Genomic DNA, 22,086 nt, shown 5'->3' with positions numbered 1-22,086 from the left:
ACGAAATGGAGTCTTAGGCTATGTAATCCATTTAAGGTTAAAAAGTACAAGATGAAGCTGAAACTTGAACTTGACTGTCTCCAAATTCCTAATTTTGAGCCTCTGTTCAGATGAAGAACATGGAACTCTGACATGAAGCTAACTCATTCAAGGTTCTACAATTAGTAGTAATTGATATTAACAGACAGGGGTCTTGTAACTTCTTGTCCTCATCTCATTGGAAATCTTCAGTGGAGATCTTTCACTCTCACAGAGACAATTCTCTAAACTAGAGGAAGGGGATTAAACAGAAATGTTTTTGCCAGTGAGAAAAATAGACCTCAAACAATAGTTTATTATAGTTAATGCTACTACATTGTATAGTTGAAAGTCATTAAGAGGGTAGATCTTCTAAGTTCTCAGCACAAGAAAAAAAATTATAACTGTATGTGGTGATGCATGTTAACTAGACTTATTGTGCTGATCATTTCACTATATATACAAATATCGAATCATTATGTTGTATACCTGAAATGAATATAATGTCCTATGTGAATCATATCTCAATAAAAAGATACTTTAAGTAAGTCATATCTATACATTATATTTTGTAGCCAGTAAAAATATTTAATGAGGACTTTTTAAACATATAAAGAATTTTTACATTCCAAGTAGAAAAGTAGCCTATAAAATATTAATGCTTTCAAGTCTGTATAAATACAGTAGTCCTTATCCATGGGGAATAGTTCCAAGATCGCCAGTGGATGCCTGAAACCATGGATAATACTGAACTATATATATATATATATATATATATATATATATATATATATAAAACTACTATATATATATATATATATATATATATATATAAAACTATTTGTTTCCTATACATTCATACCCATGATAAAGCTTAATTTATAAATTAGGCATAGTAAGAGATTAACAATAACAATTATAACAACATACTGTAATAAAAGTTATGTGAATGTGGTCCACCTCTCAAAATATTTCTGTATTTGACTCACCCTTCTTGTGATATATGAGATGATAAAATGTCTATGTGATGGGATGTATTTGCACTTTAAGGTGTGACAGCAAAACTAGCATGAATTTCTTTTTCCTTCTTCACAATTTCATGGATAGAAGATTCATTCTTACTATAGATCTTACCAACTTCAGCATACAATTTTTTTTCTTATGAAGACAAGAACTTTCACCTTTTCACTTAAAGGAAGCACTTTATGGCTTCTCCGTGGCATATCTGAATTGCGTGCATCTGCGTCACTACTCTGTGCTTTGGAGCCATTATTAAGTAACATCACTTGAACACAAACACTGTGATACTGCAACAGTAGATCTGATAACCAATAGGGCCACTAAGAGACTAATGGGCAGGGAGAGAATACATTGTGGATACACTGGACAAAGGGATGATGTACAAAGGAAAGATCTGGACAACTGAAACTGCAGAAAGAGAAACTGTGGATAAGAGGGGACTGCTGTACAGGTATTTATACAAAACTATACATAATTGAATGTAAGTAGTTATATGTATGTGTTTATGGCTGTATACATGATTGTATCTTTTTCAAATAGAAAATTTAGAATAAAATGCACTAATATAGTAGCAGTGATATTTCTAGGTGATGAAATTATGGGTAAATTTTTTCCCTTTATTGATTTTAGATAGAGAGGAAGAGAGAGGGAGAGAGAAATAGAAACGTGTTTGTTGCTGAGGGAAGGTGGCAGGTCTGAAACGAGAACCTGGCAATGGAGCAGAGGGAAAATGGCAAATTCTTTGGAGTTTTATTAGGTAAAAGCATGCCAGAACACACTTGCTGTTTCATTCGCTCCAACCTCCTTAAACCTGTAAGCAGAACAGTGAGGGGAGGGGAGGAGAGAAAACAAAACAAAAACACCCCCTGCCCGCCCCACAAAACACCCAAAATAAAGTGAGGAGAGTAATACTGTGTCTCTATTTCTATTGTCTATCCTCAGATGAACACCATAATGATCGAACAGGGCTTGGTACTAGTCCAAAAGATTTAACTTGTCCCCAAATTCCTAAACAACTGTCAAAGCATAACTTGATTTTTGGCAGCGTGTAACCAAATAACTTCTAGACATTGCGTTTGTTGGATGCTCCTACCAGACAGATGGTGGACAGACCACTCGACACTCCAGCCACGTAAAGAATGGCAGGTGGGGCCAACCATCCAAGTCAACAAGCCCCGTGCCTTGGGATCTTGGCCCCAATACTTAAACCGCAGTTCTGCTGTGGCCCCACCACTCCCCACTCGTTTGTGTTTCTTTTCCTCATGCAGGTGATGGAAGCCCAAGCTGCTCTAAGGCTCAAGGTCCTAGACCCCTGTGCCACCCCTTCCGTCACCACTGGTCACCATCCCGGCCCAGTGGCCTCCCCCCCCAGCTTCCAGCCAGGCCTGTGCGGCCTCGCGCTCCATCCCAGCCCCGCCTCACCCTGCAGGAGGAGTTGTCGCCTGCGTCCCGCGCTCAGAGGCCACTGTGGGCGTCCCCATCCCAAGCCACGGTAGCCCCCTTTCCATCCTCTTAAAAGGGGAAACAGGAAAGAAAGGTGAGCAAGTTTTGATGAGCTGCTGAGGGAGACTAATGGGTTTCTAAGGAAACGGAGACGCAGCAGCCATTTTAGTGGCATTTACTGTATGAAAATCTATAAGCGCTGACCCCCGCCCCCCCACGCTCGGCGTTTCCCGTCCCTTCCTGTTTCAGAGGCCCCGAGGTGAGAGGTGGGGCCCGGGTTCGCTGGGACGCAGTGGCCACCTGTCGCAGGTGTTCGGGCTCAGTCACCACAGCGCCCTCCCCGCAGCGGGCGGGACGCGGGCTCCCCACCCCGGGCGCCGCAGTGCAGCGCAGGGCGGGCGGCCTGGGCCCTCCCTGTCCCCGCGTCCCGCCCCTCAGGTCCCCTCCCTCCACCGCGGGCGGGCCTGCGCGGGCTGTCGCGCCGCACTGGTGGCAGGTGGGCGGGCGGAGCGGTCCGGGGAGGAGGTGGGGTGAGCGCGGGAGGCCGCTGCAGCGGGGACACCGCGCCGCTGCCCAACATGGTCGCTGCGCACGCTGCCCATTCTTCGTCCTCCTCCGAGTGGATCGCCTGCCTGGACAAAAGGTGACTCGGAAGGGCCCCCATCGGCCGGGGCCCCGCGGTGCTGCCCCTGCCCGACGCCGTCCTGGGGACAGCCACCCGGAGCCGCGGCACACACCTGGGCTCCGGCTGCCCGCTGCGGGGGGAGGGTCCCGGGCGGGGGAGGGGCTGAGGGGCCTCGTCCAGGGTGCACGGACGGACCTCTGCCCGGGGGGAGCTCGAGGGTGGCACACTCCGCACGAGATATTTGCGTGAGGTGGAGGAAATGCAGTGCGGTGCGGAGGTGGGGGCCGAGCACCCACCTTTCCAGTCCCCGCCCGTCCTCACCTTCCCCTCGCCGCCTCCCGGCAGACTCCAGGCTCCACTCTCGGGTGGGGGATTATTTTCTCTGGGCATCTATTTAGAGTCATACCTTCTTCCAGCTGTTCAGACCACTAGGAGTAAATGTGATTTAAGTTTTAAGGAGGGGTGGGGGGAAAGGCAGGTGTAGAGTAACATTCTTTTTTTTTTTCTTGAAAGCAAAGTGTGAGGGACTCAGTGGAGCTAGCTGCCCAGTGTCTTCTAGCCTGTGCCCTGCAGTCGCTTGCTTGTTCAAGGTCTGTGTTAGGAAGGTCATGCCGGAGACTGTTTTCTCTCAATACTTGCTTCTCAGGGAAAAGACCCTTACTCTAAAGAAATTAAAACCATAAAGCACTGTAACTCCCGACCACAGCTCTAGAGGAGTTGTTGTGTATAACAGTGGACTGCAATTGTTTCCAGGCTCTGCCAGCATAATTTTCTGTTTGTCTAGATTGTGGGGTTAGCAGTAAACATGACACAGTATATTAGCAATTATAGTTTATTACTCTGATTAAAAGGTGATGCACCTGAACTTTTAAAAACTGAGCAAGAAATCTTGCAGAGTGGCCTCTGCATTTCTGAGTTTGATGCAGCAAGCAGGGCAGTGATTCATGTCTTGCAGCTCTCTGCATGATATCTCTGTTTGTAGTTGGGTGAAATATTTTTCACTCTGCCATATTGCAATTTTTACAATTAGCAGATTCGTAACCAGATCAGACTTGAAAATCTTAAGTGTGACATACTCTGTGTACTTTACTATTATAGGCCTTTGTTGAAAAAAATTAATTTGAGAAAAGCTAAATGTGACTCATTTGAATAACTTAATATGTCTGAAAATAATCTTTACTTTCAGTTACCACACAGTAGCAAGATTTTTCGGGGGGGGGGGCAGGCAGTGCCCTATTTATGTCTAAAATGATGTGTACTGATATTAGATGAGTTACATGCAATAAATCGTAAGAGAATTGAAGTAATGTTAAATCATGCAGAATTGTGTAGAGAAACTAAGAGCATGTTTAAAGGAAGAGCCTGGTAATATGGTAAGTAATCAAAATTTAATAGTTTAGGAAGATGAATTATAAAAGAAGAGAAAATCAACCCTCTTGTACTTAACCTATAAATAATAGCACTTCCTCATGAGTGAATTTTAAGATAATAAATTATATATTTCTATTTGCAGAAATGCATGGCAGGCCATTTTTTTCAGTCAGTAATTCACTGGAAATCCTTTAGTCAATAAGTACTTTTGGCAAAATCATACAGTAATACTAAGACAGTGGGCATATTTGACTGTCTTTTCATAATGGGTGTCTGCCTAAATGATTTTATTGGGAGTGGATTTTTAGAATAATAGCGCCACAATCTAATACCACCATTCATAATGGGGGAAAAGTCTACCAGGGGGAAAAGAAACCCGGCCCTCCACAATACTGAGCCTAGCACTCATGGAATTTGGGAGAGTGGACAGATCAGTAAGTTCAAGTTGTTAGGCTCAGAGCTATCACCAGCTCTCATCTTGGACATGTCACTTTTATTTACTTTTAGTATCTGAAAAATGAGGATAAAACTATTTGTCTTACTGAGGATTAGTGGATCAAATGGAAAAAAAATGATGAAAGTTCTTTGAAAACTGTAAGGTACTATTGCATTTTCCGCAGCATTGATGGTGGAATTCCTTTGAAGAAGGGTTTAGGACTGGCAATCTCATTGTGAGAGGGCCTTATTTTGAAGTTGCATTTTTACTTAGATTGTGTGTTAATTTTTTAGGGCAGAAGGAGGATTACGGGTGCTGATAGAAGTGGGCTGGGAAACTCCCCTGAAGTCACTCCTTAGTGGCACACTGCCCTCCATATTTCTGAGAAATGCCATCTTGATACCCTAGTCCAGGCACTGTGTTGGGCATTGGGGATGCAAGGAAAGAGAGAAAGAAAGAGAGAAAGAAAGAGAGAAAGAGAGAGAGAGAGAGAGAGAGAAAGAAAGAGAGAAAGAGAGAAAGAGAGAAAGAGAGAAAGAAAGAAAGAAAGAGAGAAAGAAAGAAAGAAAGAAAGGAGGGAGGGAGGGAGGGAGGGGAGAGAGAGAGAGAGAGAGAGAGAGAGAGAGAGAGAGAGAGAAAGAAAGAAGAGCCCTGGCCAGTTTGGCTCAGGGGTTAGAGCATTGGCCTGTGGACCAAAGAATCATGAGTTTGATTCCAATCAAGGGCATGTACCTCCGTTGTGGTGGTTCAGTTCCCAGCCCTGGTTGGGGTCTTGTGGGAGGCAACCAATCAATCTCATCGATGTTTCTCGCGCCCCCCCCCCCCCCCACTCTATCTGAAGATAAATGGAAAAATATCCTTGGGAGAGGATTATTTAAAAAAAAAAGCAGCTCATTCACTTGCATGTCGGGGTGTGGGTTGGGGTAGGACAGCTACATAAACAACTAACCGCATTGCAATAAGTGCTTTAATAGAGATGTATGAAGTGCTTTGGGAATGCAGAGGAGAGATTTGGCAGCTCTACTGGGAGGCTTCCCATGGGTTCCTGCCTGGACCTTGGAAGTTGAGGGGAATCTTATCAGGCAGAGAATTGGGGGAGGGTGTGCCAGGCAGAGGGAGCAATGTGAACAAAGATGCACGGGAATGGCATATAAATACACTAATTTCTTCCTCTTGTGGCTGAATCTAGCGTACAGGAATACATGCTCTATTCCTCTCAAACTTTTGACTATGTACCTTTTCAGGCATACACACAAAAAAGAGGGAATGGTACATTGAACCTCTGTACTATTTGGGACATGATGCTGGGACCTTTTGCATAGCTGGAAATATAGTTTGGATACATCACCATGCAAGCAACCATTGTTGGGGTTCAGCTAGAAAAAGAGGGCACAGGGGTTGGAAATGAAAATGGGATTTACAGTAGAAAGTCTGCAGGAGTATAGAACTATGCAATGAAAGTTGAAACAAATAAAATAAGGAAAATAAAGCCTTAGAAATGTTCGTTAGGCGCGCCTAGAAAGTTATTGTAGACCGGATGATACTAGATAAACTCCCATGTGGGAGAAAGGGTTGAGGAAAGAAAATCCAAAGCTTCTTATGTATCAGGCATCCGAGTTCTTGGACTATGGTGGGGTTGAGGAGATGAGAATGTACAAATATTAATGTTAAAATCAGAAAGGCATTGAAAAATTGAATGGATAAAAAGACATTGGAAAAATTCTCAGCAGAAACATTGTTAAAGCAAAATGAATTGACCACTATCTCATAGATTTTACATTTTTTTCTCTGAGCAGGGATGGTAACTAGAAACAAATAACATAGTAGTAGCCACTATTTGAGATTTAAAATATCTTTTTTTTTTTTTTTTTTTACTGTGCTGACCATTGTTTAATTTTGGTGAAAATATTTTTCATCATAAGATTTTGTTTGCCACCAGTGAATTTAAGAACTATTAATAAGTCATAATTATCAAGGTTGATAAGGGAGTATTATGAAGGGCCCACATATTCACACACGTATTGTGAAACATTGCCGTTGTCTATGGATGACTGTGGAGCAGGTCGGCAAACCGTGTCCTGTGGGTCAGATCTGGAAGTGTGCCTCCTGAGCTAAGAATGCTCTTTACATTTCGGAATGTTGGAAATACAACCAAAGAAGATTAATATTTCCTGATCCCTGCAATTTGTATGCAATTCAAATATCAACAGAGCCACACTCATTTGGTTATATGTTGTCTATGGCTACTTTCATGCTATAGTGACAGGGTTGAATAGCTGCAACCAATGCAGACTGGCCCACAGAGTTTCAACTTTTTACTCATGGGGACCTTTGAAGGAAAAGTTTGCCATCCTCTGGTATAGATGAAAGAATCTAGTTAAGTGATTGATGGAGAAACCACTGGAGATGAAAGAAATTGTCTTCATCTGGGAAGGAGTTCACAGTGTTTTCGTTTCTTGTTCTTCAGCGAGAAGCATAGATTGGAGGGAGGTCCTCAGTTGATTAACTTATTTTAGGACCACTAGTGATCACAGGCCAAAGCAGAAAAAGAAGTTAACGTGGTATGGCTATGTAAAAAAGGTTGACAGTTTTTAAAACAGCCGAGGAATTTTAAAACTTACTAATATTTTGTTTTAAAAATGCCACTATCATAATGCTGTTGCACCTGACTTAATCCCCAAATAGATGTTGAGATAGCTATTTAGATATGATTGAATGAGGGTAAAGAAGTCAAAGAAAAATGTGTTAAAAACCAAAATGCTTTGTAGCAGACATGGTGAGAGAGGATGACTCAGATATCAAAGAGGCATCAGACACACTCCCGCCCTGGAGGAACAGGGATGATCAAAGAAGCATGCAGAGCAGAAGGAAGACTGGGGAAGGCTGGTGTCTACCCAGGCAGGTCCCAAAGGATGACATGACTGTGGTGAATCTCAGGCTTCAGGGCTGGTCTTGCATCTCAGAATCCTGATTTGTTAGCACATCAATGATTAATACATTGTTCAGATACAGATATGCAGGCACTAAACTCAGAGACTGTAAAAACCAGAAAGAGAGGTCATGAATTTGAAAATAACATCAGAGAAGGGAACTCACATTCTTTGGCTAATGTATTCCTTCTCTAGGCAAGATGTATGGGAAACCCAATTATTACAAGAAGTCAATGTTGTGCATTTACAACGAGAAGCAAAGCTGTCACGTCAGGACACTTACAACTTCTGGCCAGCTTGTTCTCTTCCTAGAGTGACAGAGCCCAGGAACTGGATCATAATCAGAAGGTCGTCCAGGGAATCCCTCAGGACAGCTTGGCCACCACCTCTTGCAATTAGATAGCCTTTACGTGTACTCCCATAGCACGCTTTGACCAATACTGTAGTAACATGGCAGCCTCCATTGCAATGGCTGGTTTACTTTTTTTTTTTTTCCTTTGGCATCATTTGATGTCAGTCTCTATATTTTATTCATCATTTTATCTCCAGCTTCAGTGCAGAGCCCTGATTGTAGAAGGTGCTTATGAAATTGGGGTGAGATGGCCAAATGCATCTTTCTCCTTAGGGGTGACCTCGTAGGCAAGTCTTTTCCCTGGTCCATTTGCTTTGGAACATCTGCCTCTGCTCCTTCTGTGTTTCCTTGGCTGATATGAATACTTAAAAAAAAATGACATTGTATAGCTCTAGTCTAATCTATTATTAAAAAATACTTTTATTGCCCTGGCCGGTTTGGCTCAGCGGTTAGAGCGCTGGCCCATGGACCAGAGTCCCAGATTTGGTTCCCGCTAAGGACAAGTACGTCGGTTGCAGTTTGTCCCCGGCCCGGGTTGGGGTCATGTGGGTGGCAACTATTCAATGTCTCTCTCACATTGATGTTTCTCTCTCTCTCTCTTCCTCCCTCTCTCCCTCCTGCTCTATCTGAAGATAAATGCAAAAATGTCCTCGGGTGAGGATATAAAATAAAATACTTTTATTTAGGACATGTAAAATACTTTTAGGACATATATAAAATACTTTTATTATGGAAAATTTCAAAATGTACAAAAATAAGAGAGAACAGTATGATAATTCTGTTGTACCTCCCTCTCCCCCCTCCAATAATCATCAACTCACACCCAATCTTGTTTTATTTGTATCCCATTCACCCCCACAATCCCCAGGGTCATTTTGACATAAATCACAACCATAGTATTATTTCATCTTTAAGTATTTCAGTATATATTTCTGAAAGGTAAGGACTTTTTATAAAGAAACTAATATCATTTTCACACATAAAAAATTTGACATTAGTTTCCTAATATAATAAAATATCCAAGTTCAGATTTCTCCATTTATCTTATAACTTTTTCTTTAAAAAAATTTTTTTTATTGATAAGAGAGAGAGAAACATTGATGTGTGAGAGAGAAGTGATCAGCTGCCCCCTGCACCAGTGTTGACTGGGGATCAAACCTGAAACCTGGGTATGTGCCCTGACTGGGAATTGAACTCGCCACCTTTTGGTATACAGGATGATGCTCCAACCAACTGAGCCCCACCAGAAAGATCATAACATATTCTTTTCTGCAGTTTGTTTGTATCAGGATTCAAATAATCCTGAAGCAAATTTTATGTCTTTAAGTTTTTTTTAATCTCTAGGTTCTTGTAATAAATTTGTTGAAGAAACAGGTATTTTTTACAGTCTGAATTTTAATACTATCCCATGGTGTCTTTTAATATGTTCCTTTGTCTCCCACGTTTTCTGTAAATTGATATTTGGATTTAGAGCTTAATCAGATTTAGATATGATTATTGGGGCAACATTACTTCACAGAAGTGTTATATATATATACTTCTATCCTGAGACACATAACATCAAGTGATCCCTTTTTGTGAAGTTAGCAATATTTTTTAAGTTTATTGCTTGGTGACTGTCTTATCTGCAACTTCCTGGGGCATCTCATTGTAGCCCCAAATACATGGGAGCACATAGCATGTATTTGAGGAGCAATGAAAGGAGAGCACAACCTAATGTGTAATCAGGGTTAAATTCTGTGGTGCTGATTCTACCTGCCCTAGGATTTTAGGAAAGGAAAGTTTCAGCCAGAGCTGACTCCCTCAGACTGGAGGCACATGGAGGATGGCGTCCCTGGAGCAGCGGGCCTGAGAGAGGGTGCCTGGTCCACCACACCTTGGCCCGCAGCCTGGTTCTGTGAACACAACCTCGGAACCTGAAGGAGACTTCGGAGGAGGAGGAGGGGGCAGCACCACAGATTCAGCCTCCTTATCTTAGTTTGGGTTTCCTCGAATGGACCTCTGGCTCCTCTAATGAGGGGGGAGGGACTGGCAGATCCCTTCCTGTGAATTTATAAAATTTCATAGCTGCTGATTCTCCTAGACCACCTTACCAACTTCAGGGCAGCTAGTTTTTGTTTAATCAGATTTAAATCCATCTTCATGCATCTTGGACAGTGGTAGTGAAGAGTGAGCTTTCCTTCCAGTACTTCGATTCACAGACGAGGGAGAGAGAGAGGGAGAGGAGAGACTGCCTTGTGAGACCAAGGAAAGAGAAGAGGATGGAAAGAACTGGGTGGGGATGATGACAGAGAGAGACCCAGTCAAACATAGGAAGCAAACTGACTGGTTGTAGTGGGGGCACCTGGGTACCATGTTAACTCAGCTGCATCCATATGCATCCATTTACTCCCCCTGCACAAAAAGAGAAACAAAGTGCTGTTACTACCCTCTTTTCTCTTCACTTGTGTTCTTTCTTGGAACACCCATTTATTTCCTGTGCCTTAACTATGCAGATTATTCAAACTCTGTATCCTTGTTTTATCTTCTAGACCAGATGCTTTTTGTTTCTCTGTTGGATATTCCCACATCAACATCCCATTAATATTTTGTAGGTAGACTTCACCTGTCTTTGCTATAGCCATTAGAAAAGAAAATACTTGTCTTCCCAGCCTCTCTTAAGGCTAGGTGTCCATGTGACACAATTCTGGCTAATGAGACATAGCAGAAGTCTACTAGAGGCTTCTAGGAAAGTTTTTGCTTTACTAATAAAAGACACATGTATTTGATGTCCTCTTCTTCTCTTGTTTCTGTGTGGAATTACTACCTAAAGCTTGGACCTATGGCAACAATATTATAATCTCAGGAGGAGAAGGACCAAGAGGAACACAGACTCCAGTTCTGAATTTGTTCAGCTGCTGAATTTAGATCAATACTTGCCTAACTTTAGATTCTTTGTTCTGTGGAGAAAAATACACACTCTATTTCCAGAAACCATGGATGGTTAGGCTTTCTATCATTTGCTGTCAAAACTATTCCTAACCTAAGAAGTTGATACTCAACTTGTCTAAAACAGACTTTATCTTTCTTAACTCTCTTCTCCATTGGTTTATCCTCCTTATTTTCTTATTTTCTTAATGACACTACTGGTCTCACTCTCAGATTTTTCATATTACCTGTCTTCCCTGTCTTATGTTCCTTTTTATGTCTAACCAGTCACCAGTTCTTCTCTTGGCTTTTATTTTTACTACTTCATTTCAGGGCCTTACCATCTGGATCAGGATCTTCTCATTGTTTCCTGCTTCCAATCTGGAAAACATGATATTTTCAGATCAGCTTTATTTTCAGGTCAACCAGAGCTGGATTCAAATTCTGTTATCTCTACCCTTGGCCATGTGATCTTGGTGAAGCTATTAGTTCTTTTGAATCTCAATTTCCAAATTGTCAAATGAGACTCCAAAGACCTACTATAATGGCTGTGTTTGTGGGCTAATGCAAGTATAGTTGCATGGTCTTCTCTAAGTAGAGAGCATAGTACAGGGCTTAGGAAATTGGGAGCCAGACTCTACTGGTTCAAATTCCAAGTTTGATTTTATTGATGGTGTAACTTTAGGCAAGTTATTCAGTTCTTATAGTTGCTTTGTAGATTTCTCGGATTTTGTTATATAGAGAATCTTGTTGTCTGTGAATACTGGCAGTTTTATGTATTCTTTCAGATCTTTGTCTTTTATTATATATTTTTCCGGCTTTATTGCACTGGCTAGAATTTCTAGGACAAAGTTGAACAGAAGAGGTGAGGATGGACTTTCTTGAATCAGGAAACATTTTTTTCTTTCCTTTATTTTCAAAAGATATGTGTAATGTTGATGTTATTATTATTATTATTATTATTATTTTTTATCCTCACCTGAGGACATTTTTGCATTTCAGATAGAGCAGGAGGGAAAGAGGGAGGAAGAGAGAAACATCAATGCAAGAGAGACACATTGACTGGTTGCCACCCACACAACCTCTACCGGGGCCAGGGACAAACTGCAACAGAGGTATGTGCCCTTAGCGGGAACCAAACCCGGGTCTCTCTGGACTGCAGGCCGACGCTCTAACCACTGAGTCAAACTGGCCAGAGCATGTTGATGTTATTTTTAAAAAATGTTTTATAGATATCATCTGGCTAGAAGTTTCTTGTGGGACGTTTTATGATGACAAATTCAATCTCTAATAGATAGAGGACTACTCAAATTTTCTATTTCTTCTTGTGTCAGTGTTGACAAGTTGCCTTAAGGTGTTTATTCATTTATCTGAGTTATCAAATTTGTTGGCATAGTATTTGTTGTTCATAGTATTCCCTGTTATCTTTTTAATGTCTTTAGGATATGTAGTGATGTTCTTCATACCTTATATTAGTAAGTTGTGTCTGCTCTCTGTTTTCTTGATCAATCTTGCCGAGAGCTCTCAACATTGTCAATCTTTTTTCTTTTTTAATACATTTTTTTAAACTTATCTTTATTGTTGAATGTATTACAGATGCTCCTCATTTTTCCCCTATTGACCCCCTCCTTCTCACTCCCCCCCGCTTCTTGCCTTTCCCCACACTATTGTCTGTGTTCGTTGATTATGCATATATGCATATAAGTTCTTTGGTTTATTTCGTCCCACCTCCCAACCCCCCTTCCCTTTGAGATTTGTCAGTCTAACAACTAATTTGTACTTCTTAATCCCTTCACCTTTTTTACCTATTCTCCCAACCCCCCTCCCATCTGGCAACCAACAAAATGTTCTCTGTATCTATGAGAATGTTTCTGTTCTGCCTGATCATTTTGTTTGCAGATTCAATTGTCGATAGATGTATATTCATTGTCAGTTTGTTTGTTCATATTTTTTTTATCTTTTTCTTCAAGAAGACCCTTCAACATTTCATATAATAATGGTTTGGTGGTGGTGAACTCCTTTAGCTTTTCCTTGTCTGGGAAACTCTTTATCTGTCCGATTCTAAATGACAGCTTTCCAGGATAGAGTAATCTTGGTTGTAGGTTCTTGGTTTTCATCACTCTGAATATTTCTTGCCACTCCCTTCTGGCCTGCAAAATTTCTTTTGAGAAATCAGCTGACAGTCTTATGGGAATTTCCTTGTAGGTAACTAACTGCTTTTCTCTTGCTGCTTTTAAGGTTCTCTCTTTGTCTTGAACCTTTTGCATTTTGATAATGATGTGTCTTGGTGTGGGCCTGTTGGGGTTCATCTTGTTTGGGACTGTCTGTGCTTTTTGGACTTGTATGTCTGTTTCCTTCACCAAGTTAGGGAAGTTTTCTGCCATTATTGTTTCAAATAGGTTTTTGATTTCTTGTTCTCTCTCTCCTTATTCTGGCACCCCCAAGATGTGAATGTTGGCACGCTTGAAGTTGTCCCAGAGGCTCCTTACATTATCCTCATTTTTTTGGATTTTTCCTTCTTTTTGCTATTCTGATTGGGTGTTTTTTGCTTCCTTATATTCCAAATCGATGGTTTGCTTCTTGGCTTTACCTACTCTACTATTGAATCTGTGTAAATTGTTCTTTATTTCAGTTAGCACCTTCTTCATTTCTGACTGTGCATCCTTCATTTCTGACTAGTCCTTTTTTATGCTCTTAAAGCCCTCATTAAGTTCATTGAGGTTCTAAGTTCATTGAGCATCCTTATAAGAAGTGTTTTGAACTCTGCATCTGTTAGGTTGCTTATCTCCATTTCACTTAGTTCTTTTCCTGGAGTTTTGTTCTGTTCTTTCATTTGGGACCTGTTTCTTTGTCTCCTCATTTTGGCTGCCTCCCTGTGTTTGTTTCTATGTATTACTTAATGAGAGGTATGGGGCTAGCTGAGACCAGATGTAGCTTGTTAGAAAGAATTTAAGAAAACCTGAAGCAGTATCCAAGACAGGCCAATCATATATGGTAAAGCAACTGGCAATAGCTTGGATGGGCCTGAAAGTTAGGTGGGGCGGGGCCTCAGGGAGTCACCAGGGTGCGGCTACCAGTGTAGGCCAGGTTGCTGGAGTCCCAGATATGGCGGCTTCCTGCTGCCCTAGGGAAGGGCTCATCAAAGGAACAAAGGCCTCTGACAGCAGGTCTGTCCAGGAGAAAGCTGCCTCTCTAGCCCTCGCTTCAATGCCAAACAACTCAGTTCTTCCCCATATGTCTCTGGTGCCACTCAAGCTGCCTCCCCCATGCTGGAGCCTGGAGGGTGCGAGTCCGAGTAAGTCATGCGCAGGCCCTATAAGAGGAGCTGCCTGGGGCTCCAGCAGCCTCAGCCTCCCTGAGCCTCAGTTCCTGCTGGTTTTTCCACATAGAAGTTATGGGGACTTCTCTTCCTGGCACTGGAACCCTGAGCTGGGCGCCTAGTGTGGGACGAGGACCCCTCACTCCTCTAGGAGGACCTTCCAGCTGAGGTATCCGCAATCTTTATCCAGCTGATCTTTATCCACGACACATGGGTGTGGGACCAGCCCGTCGTGCCTCTGCCCCTTCTATCAGTCTTGGTGTGGCTGCTTCTTTAATTCCGTAGTTGTAGGACTTCCATTCAGCTTGATTTCAGGTGGTTTTGAATGGTGGTTGTTCTGTAGTTTAGTTGTAACTTTGATGAGGTTGTGGGAGAACCCAATACCAAGTTTACCTACACTGCCATCTTGACTAGAAGTCTAAATATGTTTTTATTGATTAAAAAAAATTTTTTTCTTTACTGATTTTAGAGAGAGGAAGGGAGAGTGAGAGAGAGATAGAAACATCTATGAGAGAGAACATCAATTGGCTGCCTCCTACATGCCCCCCACTGGGGATTTTACCCACAACCTGGGCATGTGCCCTGACCGGGAATCAAACCAACGACCTCTTGGTGCATAGGTCGATGCTTAAGCACTGAGCCATGCTGGCCGGGCTATTGTTTTTTGTTTTGTTTGTTTTAAAGAGACAGAGGAAGAAAGAGGGAGAGAGAGACAAAAACACTGATGAGAGAGACACATTGATTGGTTGTGTCCTGCATGCCCCTCACTGGGGATCAAGCCTGCAACCCAGGCATGTGCTCTGATCAGGAATCAAATTGGTGACTTTTTTGTCCATAGGATGATCCTCAACGACTGAGCCACACTAGCTGGGCTCAATTTTGTTAATCTCTGAAAAGAACCAGTTTTTCATTTCATTTCTTTTTTTTTTTTTTATCCTCACCCGAGGACATTTTTCCATTTTTTGTTCAGCTAGAGCGGGAGGGAGAGAGAGGAAGATAGAGAGAGAGAGAAACATCGATGTGAAGGGACACATCGAGTGGCTGCAACCGAGGTACGTGCCCTTAGCGGGATCCGAACCCGGGTCTCTCTGTACCGCAGGCCGATGCTCCAACCGCTAAGCCAAACCGGCCAGGGCTCATTTCATTTCTTTATTGTTTGAGATTTAATTGATTTCTGTTCCTCCCCCCACTTTATCCTGTTTAATTTTCATTTAACTTGCTGCTGCTGCTCTTCTTCTTCTTGGATTCTTAAAATAAAAATTTAGATAATTCATTTAAAATCTTTCTGTTTTCTAATATGAGCATTAATGCTGTGATTTTTCAGGGTCAGCACAAAGAAGGAAGCACAGTTATTTCAGTATTCAGTGTTTACAAAAATCCCACCATTATTTGTAAGAAAAGAACAATTAATTAAGCCAATACTAGGACCTATTGACCTCCTTAACCTCATGGAGAAGATACTGTGCAATGTGATGAACAATATCTCAACAGTGAATTCAGCAAAGGGTTTTATAGGACTCTCAATATATCTAGATAGCTTGATGTCAAAGGGACATTAAGAGAACTGTGGAGCCAATATGACAGACAGCTTTCTGATGGTCTGATTTAATCCCAGGATATATTTTAGAAATGAATGAATTCTTTCTCATTCAAGAAATCCTCCGTAAATATTGTTTCCCACATCTGAGCTATTGATAAGTATTAAAATTGGGCAACAAAGACTTTGAAGTAATATTTCCCAATAGATACCTGGAGTGCTGCTATTCTGTATTGTTGTTTAGATAAAGAGTAATATGACTTTGAACTCAGACTAACTGGGGGAGAATTATATCCACTTGACAGGAAAATATGTATGTCTTAAGGGTGGTCTAACTCTTCTCTGTGAGGATGTGGGTGCAAGGATTTGTTTTCAAGGAGTAATGATGGTGCTACTCATGGTGGTCAGGTGTCCAAACATTATACCACAGAGCAAGGCCCCTATGATTGTTACTATGAAAAACAAGAAACTTGTGTTAATTGCATTGAAACAACATTAAAATGCTATATTTGCGTAATATAATTTTCTGAAAATCTTTTCATGGAATAAAATTGTGAAATGTAAGCATATATAATAGGATGATTTGTGCTATAGGATTATTATAAATTGGTTGCAAGTTCAAGAACCTCTCTTTTATTTAAATAAATGGGGACATAATCTTTAAAGGTCCCTAGAAATGACTTGTTGGAGATGTTGAAACCAAATACAAAAGACCTTTGATGTGAAGCAGATGTTACTTGGAATTCAATAATGAGTCTTGATATTGTATGTGAAATTTCAATTCTGCTTAAACCCCAAGTGAAGGTATACATGTCTTGACTGGTATTCAAGCTTTGACAGTTTTATCTTTCTAGTCATTGATTGGCTACTTATTAAACATGTTGCAGAAAAAGTTGAGTTCTTGAATTTCACACATTTTCTTTTATCCTCACCCGAGGATATTTTTTGCATTTATCTTCAGATATAGCGGGAGGGAGAGAGGGGGGAAGAGAGAGAGAGAGAAACATCAATGTGAGAGACATATCAACTGGTTGCCACCCATATGACCCCAACCAGGGCCAGGGACAAACTGCAACTGAGGTACGTGCCCTTAGTGGGAACCGAACCCAGGACTCTCTGGTCCGTGGGCTGATGCTCTAACCGCTGAGCCAAATCGGCCAGGGCTCACATGTTTTCTTGATCGACTCTTTAAAAAACTTTTGGGATATAAGAAAGTTCTATCTTCAGTGTGCCTTGCCACTCCTCTGTCACTCCTGACCTGTTTCCTAATCCCTGCCTCATGTTCTTCTCCTCCCTCCCCAGCCCAAATGTGCTGTGGGGAAAGGACATGATCTTCATTATCTGCTTTGCTTCAGTTCATTCATCCAGGGATTTTACACTCTGTTTACCATGTGCCAGACACGCTTACTGGGTGATAGGTTAGTGAGAAGAATAGTCAGGGTCTTGACCTCATGAATTTAAATACATTCGTCCAGTCAGTCATTCAAAAATCTATTTATTGAGTAACTACTGGGTGTTAGATACTGTTCCAGGTAGTAAGGAATATGATGGTAAACACAACAGGAAAAGTTATGTGGTAATAAATGCTATGAGGCCAAAGGTAAGAGGATATGGAGGGATGGGGTAGGGCAACAGCCAAGTCTGTGCTGCAGCGTATGAAATGAATAAGACCAATGCAAGAAAACAAAGCAGAGAAAAGGAGAAGAAACTGAGGGGTGGCCTTATTTTAGAGAGGGTGTGCAGGTCTTTCTGCAGAAGTAGCATTTCATCAAAGACCTTGAATAAACTGAGAGGCCACCCAATATGAATTTGAATCAGTGTTATCCATGCTTTACTAAATAGGCAGATGAGTTTTTTAGAAAATAAGTGTTGGGTTAGTGCCTGCTATGAGGGCACAGGCTGGATAAATATGGTAGCCTCCCCCTCCCCCCCTTTTTGTAACAAGGCCTTATTAGGAGCAAGTGCCTGTAATATAGTATGGCTTTTGTGGGGGTAATAGACAAAGGTAATTTCAAAAATATGGTTGAAAGGGATACACTTTGAAATTTTGGTTTTTAAATTTTATTTTTAAAATACAGTTTAGTTTCTTTCTTTCTTTTTTTTATCCTCACCCATGGGCATTTTTGCATTTATCTTCAGATAGAGCAGGAGGGAGAGAGGAAGGGGGAGAGAGAGAAACATTTATGTGAGAGAGACACATTGAGGGGCTGCCACCCACACGACCACAACCGGGCTGGGGACAAACTGCAACCAAGGTACGTTTCCCTAGCGGGAACCGAACCTGGGCCTCTCTGGTCCGTGGGCCGATGCTCTAACCGCTGAGCCAAACCAGCTGGGCTGTTTAGTTTTCTTTATTATAATTTTTGAAGAAAAGGAAAGCTATTCTAGAGAACTGATGAGTGCCACAGATATCAGGAAAGTCACTGTTATTTAAATGAGGTGCTAAAGATATTGAGCACGTGCTTTGACTGTGGATGCTGATGGCTGACTGATGGCGGTACCAACATCCCACCCTGCTGATGGACTTTGGTTTTGTATTTAAGCCAGTTTAGTCTCATCAGTGATGAATTTGCCCGGCTCCCCTGTAGGGTGAGTGTTCTTTAAGACAGACCTCTCAGATAAATGTACCAGAGTGAGAAAATGGTCCAGGATACATAGAAACTCCAATGATTTCTCATTTTGAGGATTTGTTCATTATCTTAAACAATTTTTCTATCATCATTTCACCATCTGCCTTTTGATAATGTTTTTGTATTGAATTCTTATCGTATTCTCCTCATCAACTAATTAAATGATATAGCAATATGTTTATTAATTTTTTAAATGTAAAAAATGGAAGACAATTTGAAAATAGTAATTCTCCGTGGTAGGGTTCAGGTACCACGCATGCTGCAGACTCATTGTAAGAATTCCTTGCTGGTAGTTAAAGATCTGATTTGTAGAATTAGGACTATTCTAGTTGGTAACCAGTTTTTACTTTTTATTTACTGAAAAGCATTTAAATACTTAGAACAGGAGACCCTGTTTAATTATCTAGATCATCAGAGCATGGATAGGGGAGCCCTCTATTGATACAGGAAATACCAACTGGACCATGTAAGAAGGCAGCGTCAGCCAGAAGGTTGATCTCTGAAGCATGACCAAACTTGGACGCCAACTGGTGGGATGGGAATGCAATTTTACTGTGCTCTCTCATGTTCCTGTGCTGTCGCTGAGCATTATCAGCATGTGACTGCACCTTATCTTTTCCTCAATTGCATTTTATATTATCTCTGTTGCTTTGCTTTCTACCTTTTCAGCACTTCATTGGATATTTATCTGAACAATTTTAGAGGTTTATTTTAGAATTCAAAATTCAACAGATTCTGGATATCAAAGTAATGCTCATTTAAAAACAGACTTTATGTTTAGATGACTAATATTTTTTTGTCTTTATCATTAGAAGTCCTAACCCTAAATATCCAAACTGCCAAATGTGTAATGAAACTTCTCAGAGGAGCTTACAGAAATCAAAAGTGGACGTTACTAAAACCTGGTATTATTTTTGCTTAAGTAGTCAAATTGCAAAATGAAAGTAATTTAAGAATAATTATATTTTATTCATCACTTTTAGAGAAAAATTACAGCTATTAGGGAGAAGAAAGAGTGAATAATAATAAAATAAAACAATAGGATGTAATGATTTTAAAAAGATTGAAAAATTATCTAAAAGGGAATTTCTTTCCATTTCAGTTGCATTAACATTGATTTTTCTTTTATTTATTGATTTTTCTTTAATTTATCACCTACTTGATTTTTATCTGCCTGGGAAATGTTTTGCAGTCCAATTCTGCCACATAAGAATGCCTCTATAAATACATTAGCATTTAAATCTATTTCTTTTGAATCTGGACAAGCAACCCAGGCGTACACTTGCTTTTATGTGCTGAAATCTACTTATTTCTATACTTACATAGCATCAACTTTATTGATGAGAGTTTTGTCTCGTAGGATTTATATTGAAGGAATTAAAAAAGATTTTTTAAAATGAAAAATGAGTAATGAAGGCAATTATAGGGGAAAAGAAAAACATTTTCAGGAAAGCCCACTGATGTCTAGATGCTAAAACAGTTATAAGAGACAACAGCTTGGTTCTTTGGCATGACACATGAACTGGTCGCCACCACTCCATCCCTTTCTCTTCCCTGGGTTTGTGAGAGCTGATGCTGGCTTGCAGCTGAGAGCTGACAGTATGCACACCCCCTGCTTCTTTCTGAGTGTGTTACAAGTTGACATGTATTGACATGTCTTTCTCCTTTTCAGAAGAAAATGACAGGAGCTAATGGACTATGATTTAAATTTTATTTTAATTGGAGCAAAACCAAAGAATTTCTGGTTTATAATTATTGTATTTCTACAAACCCCATCACTGGGTATAAATGGTCATAAAATTTTAGTGTGTTTTTCTATAGTATTTTTTCTATGAGTATTTTTTTTTTCCTGTTTGAGCTCATACGTTAAGACTTCATGCCTCTGAAAATGAACATTATAGGATAATCATCTTCCTAGGTTATTAAAAATTCTTTGTAAATATAATTTTATTGGCTGGAATCATATGGATCATATGGCTTAAGTTTTCCCTTGTTGTTGGACAACTAAGACATTTAAAAATGATTGTTGCTCTTATCAATACTGCTATAGCCTTTTATATGAAGTTTTAACTGTGTTTTAGATTACTACTTTAGTACAGAGTTATCCATAGAACTAAAACAGTGTGTGTGAAGAGATTTAAGATTTTGACATATATCTTTAAATAACTTTTTATCAAGACAGTAAGATAGCTGCTATTATTTATATTTTACAAATAAGGAAACTGGGTTTGGAAAAGTTAAATTATTTGTCCAGGGTCACACATCTGTTAAGTGCCAGGGACCAACATGGGGTGAAACACATAACTTTTTCAGTGTGTTTCAAGCATATCATTGGAATATTAACAGATAGTGCAAGGCAAAAAAAAAAAAAAAAAGGCTCATGATAAAAAAAATTGCAAAATGTCAAGTTAAAATTAAGTAAGATCTTTTCAACAGTGCTCAGAGCCCTGGAAATTACCATAAAGAGAGTCTGGCTGCAGAGCCCTAGAGAAGCACGCGTTCCTGCCGCTCCTACAGCCCTCCGCTCTCTCACTGCACTCTGCCTCACCCCTGCACGCTCTTTGGATGCTTGAGTGCCTCAGGGTTGCCAGGTTAGTAGTCTCCTCCAACTCTCACCTTAACTCTGCTCTTCCCACTCTGCGTGAGCTTCCAGGGGCCATGGAAGGAGCCACTGTTAACCCGTTTGATTGGTCCAGATATTCCTAGTTGATTGTGTCTAGTCTCCCTCTGTGTCCAGTCTCTTTGGGTGACATTGCTTCCCTGAGCTCTGTCTTAAACCTCTCTCTCAAAAGCCAGTATCTTAAATGGGACAAGCAGGACAGACACCCTGGCCCACACCTGGAGGCGGACACGGACTGGTAGGGAGGGCGCTGTCCTGTGCTTTACGGTCACACACTTCCTAACCATTCCCAACGATGTGTTAAAGAGTTTAGTGTGCTGTTCCTTCTGGAAATGTTTGTGTTTTAATAAAGGATTCCTAGAGCTATCAAAGCCTTAACCCAAAGGAAATCAGGATGAAATGCACAAAATAAGAATATCTGCTCTTTCGAGTCACATGGCCCAGATGTGTGCCTTCTAACCACGCTCTCATCCTATCACACTTACCCAGGAAATACCGTTCCCACAGCATTTTGGCCAATTAAAGATTTTCTGAACATGGTTTCTAAATTATAAGAACCTCAAGTTACCCAGGGAGCTGAAAACCTGCTGAAATCTTAAAGTCAATCAGGCTACTCTGTTTTAGAACACAAGATTGATTTCTGGATACACAACCAACAGAGAGCTGAGGCCAAACAGTATTGCTGTTTACAGCGAGTCTTTGGTTATCCAGCATCAGAGAGAAGTTAACTTCATACACATTTATCCCAATTAATTTTCTAAACTTGACATAATTTAATAATTCTAATAGAAATGGTATTTTAATAGTATTTATAAGTGATATTTAATATGATTGCTTTTTAAAAAGCATATTGAATATAAATTTTCTTTTATTTGATC

At 40.7% G+C, this 22,086-nt stretch overlaps 1 protein-coding gene across 1 annotated transcript in view; it reads left to right on the top strand.

Annotated features, from left to right (window-relative positions):
• The first annotated feature begins 3,019 nt into the window (after nucleotides 1–3,019).
• RAPGEF4 (Rap guanine nucleotide exchange factor 4) overlaps nucleotides 3,020–22,086 on the top strand; it is a 282,253-nt gene continuing 263,186 nt past the window's right edge. The window contains exon 1 of the mRNA XM_036254269.1: nucleotides 3,020–3,124. Within this exon, the coding sequence (XP_036110162.1) occupies nucleotides 3,060–3,124 (65 nt within the window). The 5' untranslated portion in view covers nucleotides 3,020–3,059. The remainder of the gene's footprint in view (nucleotides 3,125–22,086) is intronic.

This window comes from Molossus molossus, unplaced genomic scaffold, assembly GCF_014108415.1.
Source record: "Molossus molossus isolate mMolMol1 unplaced genomic scaffold, mMolMol1.p scaffold_m16_p_11, whole genome shotgun sequence".
NCBI lineage: Eukaryota > Metazoa > Chordata > Mammalia > Chiroptera > Molossidae > Molossus > Molossus molossus.
Note: the sequence above shows the minus strand (reverse complement) of the source record. Positions and strands in the feature narration are given on the sequence as shown.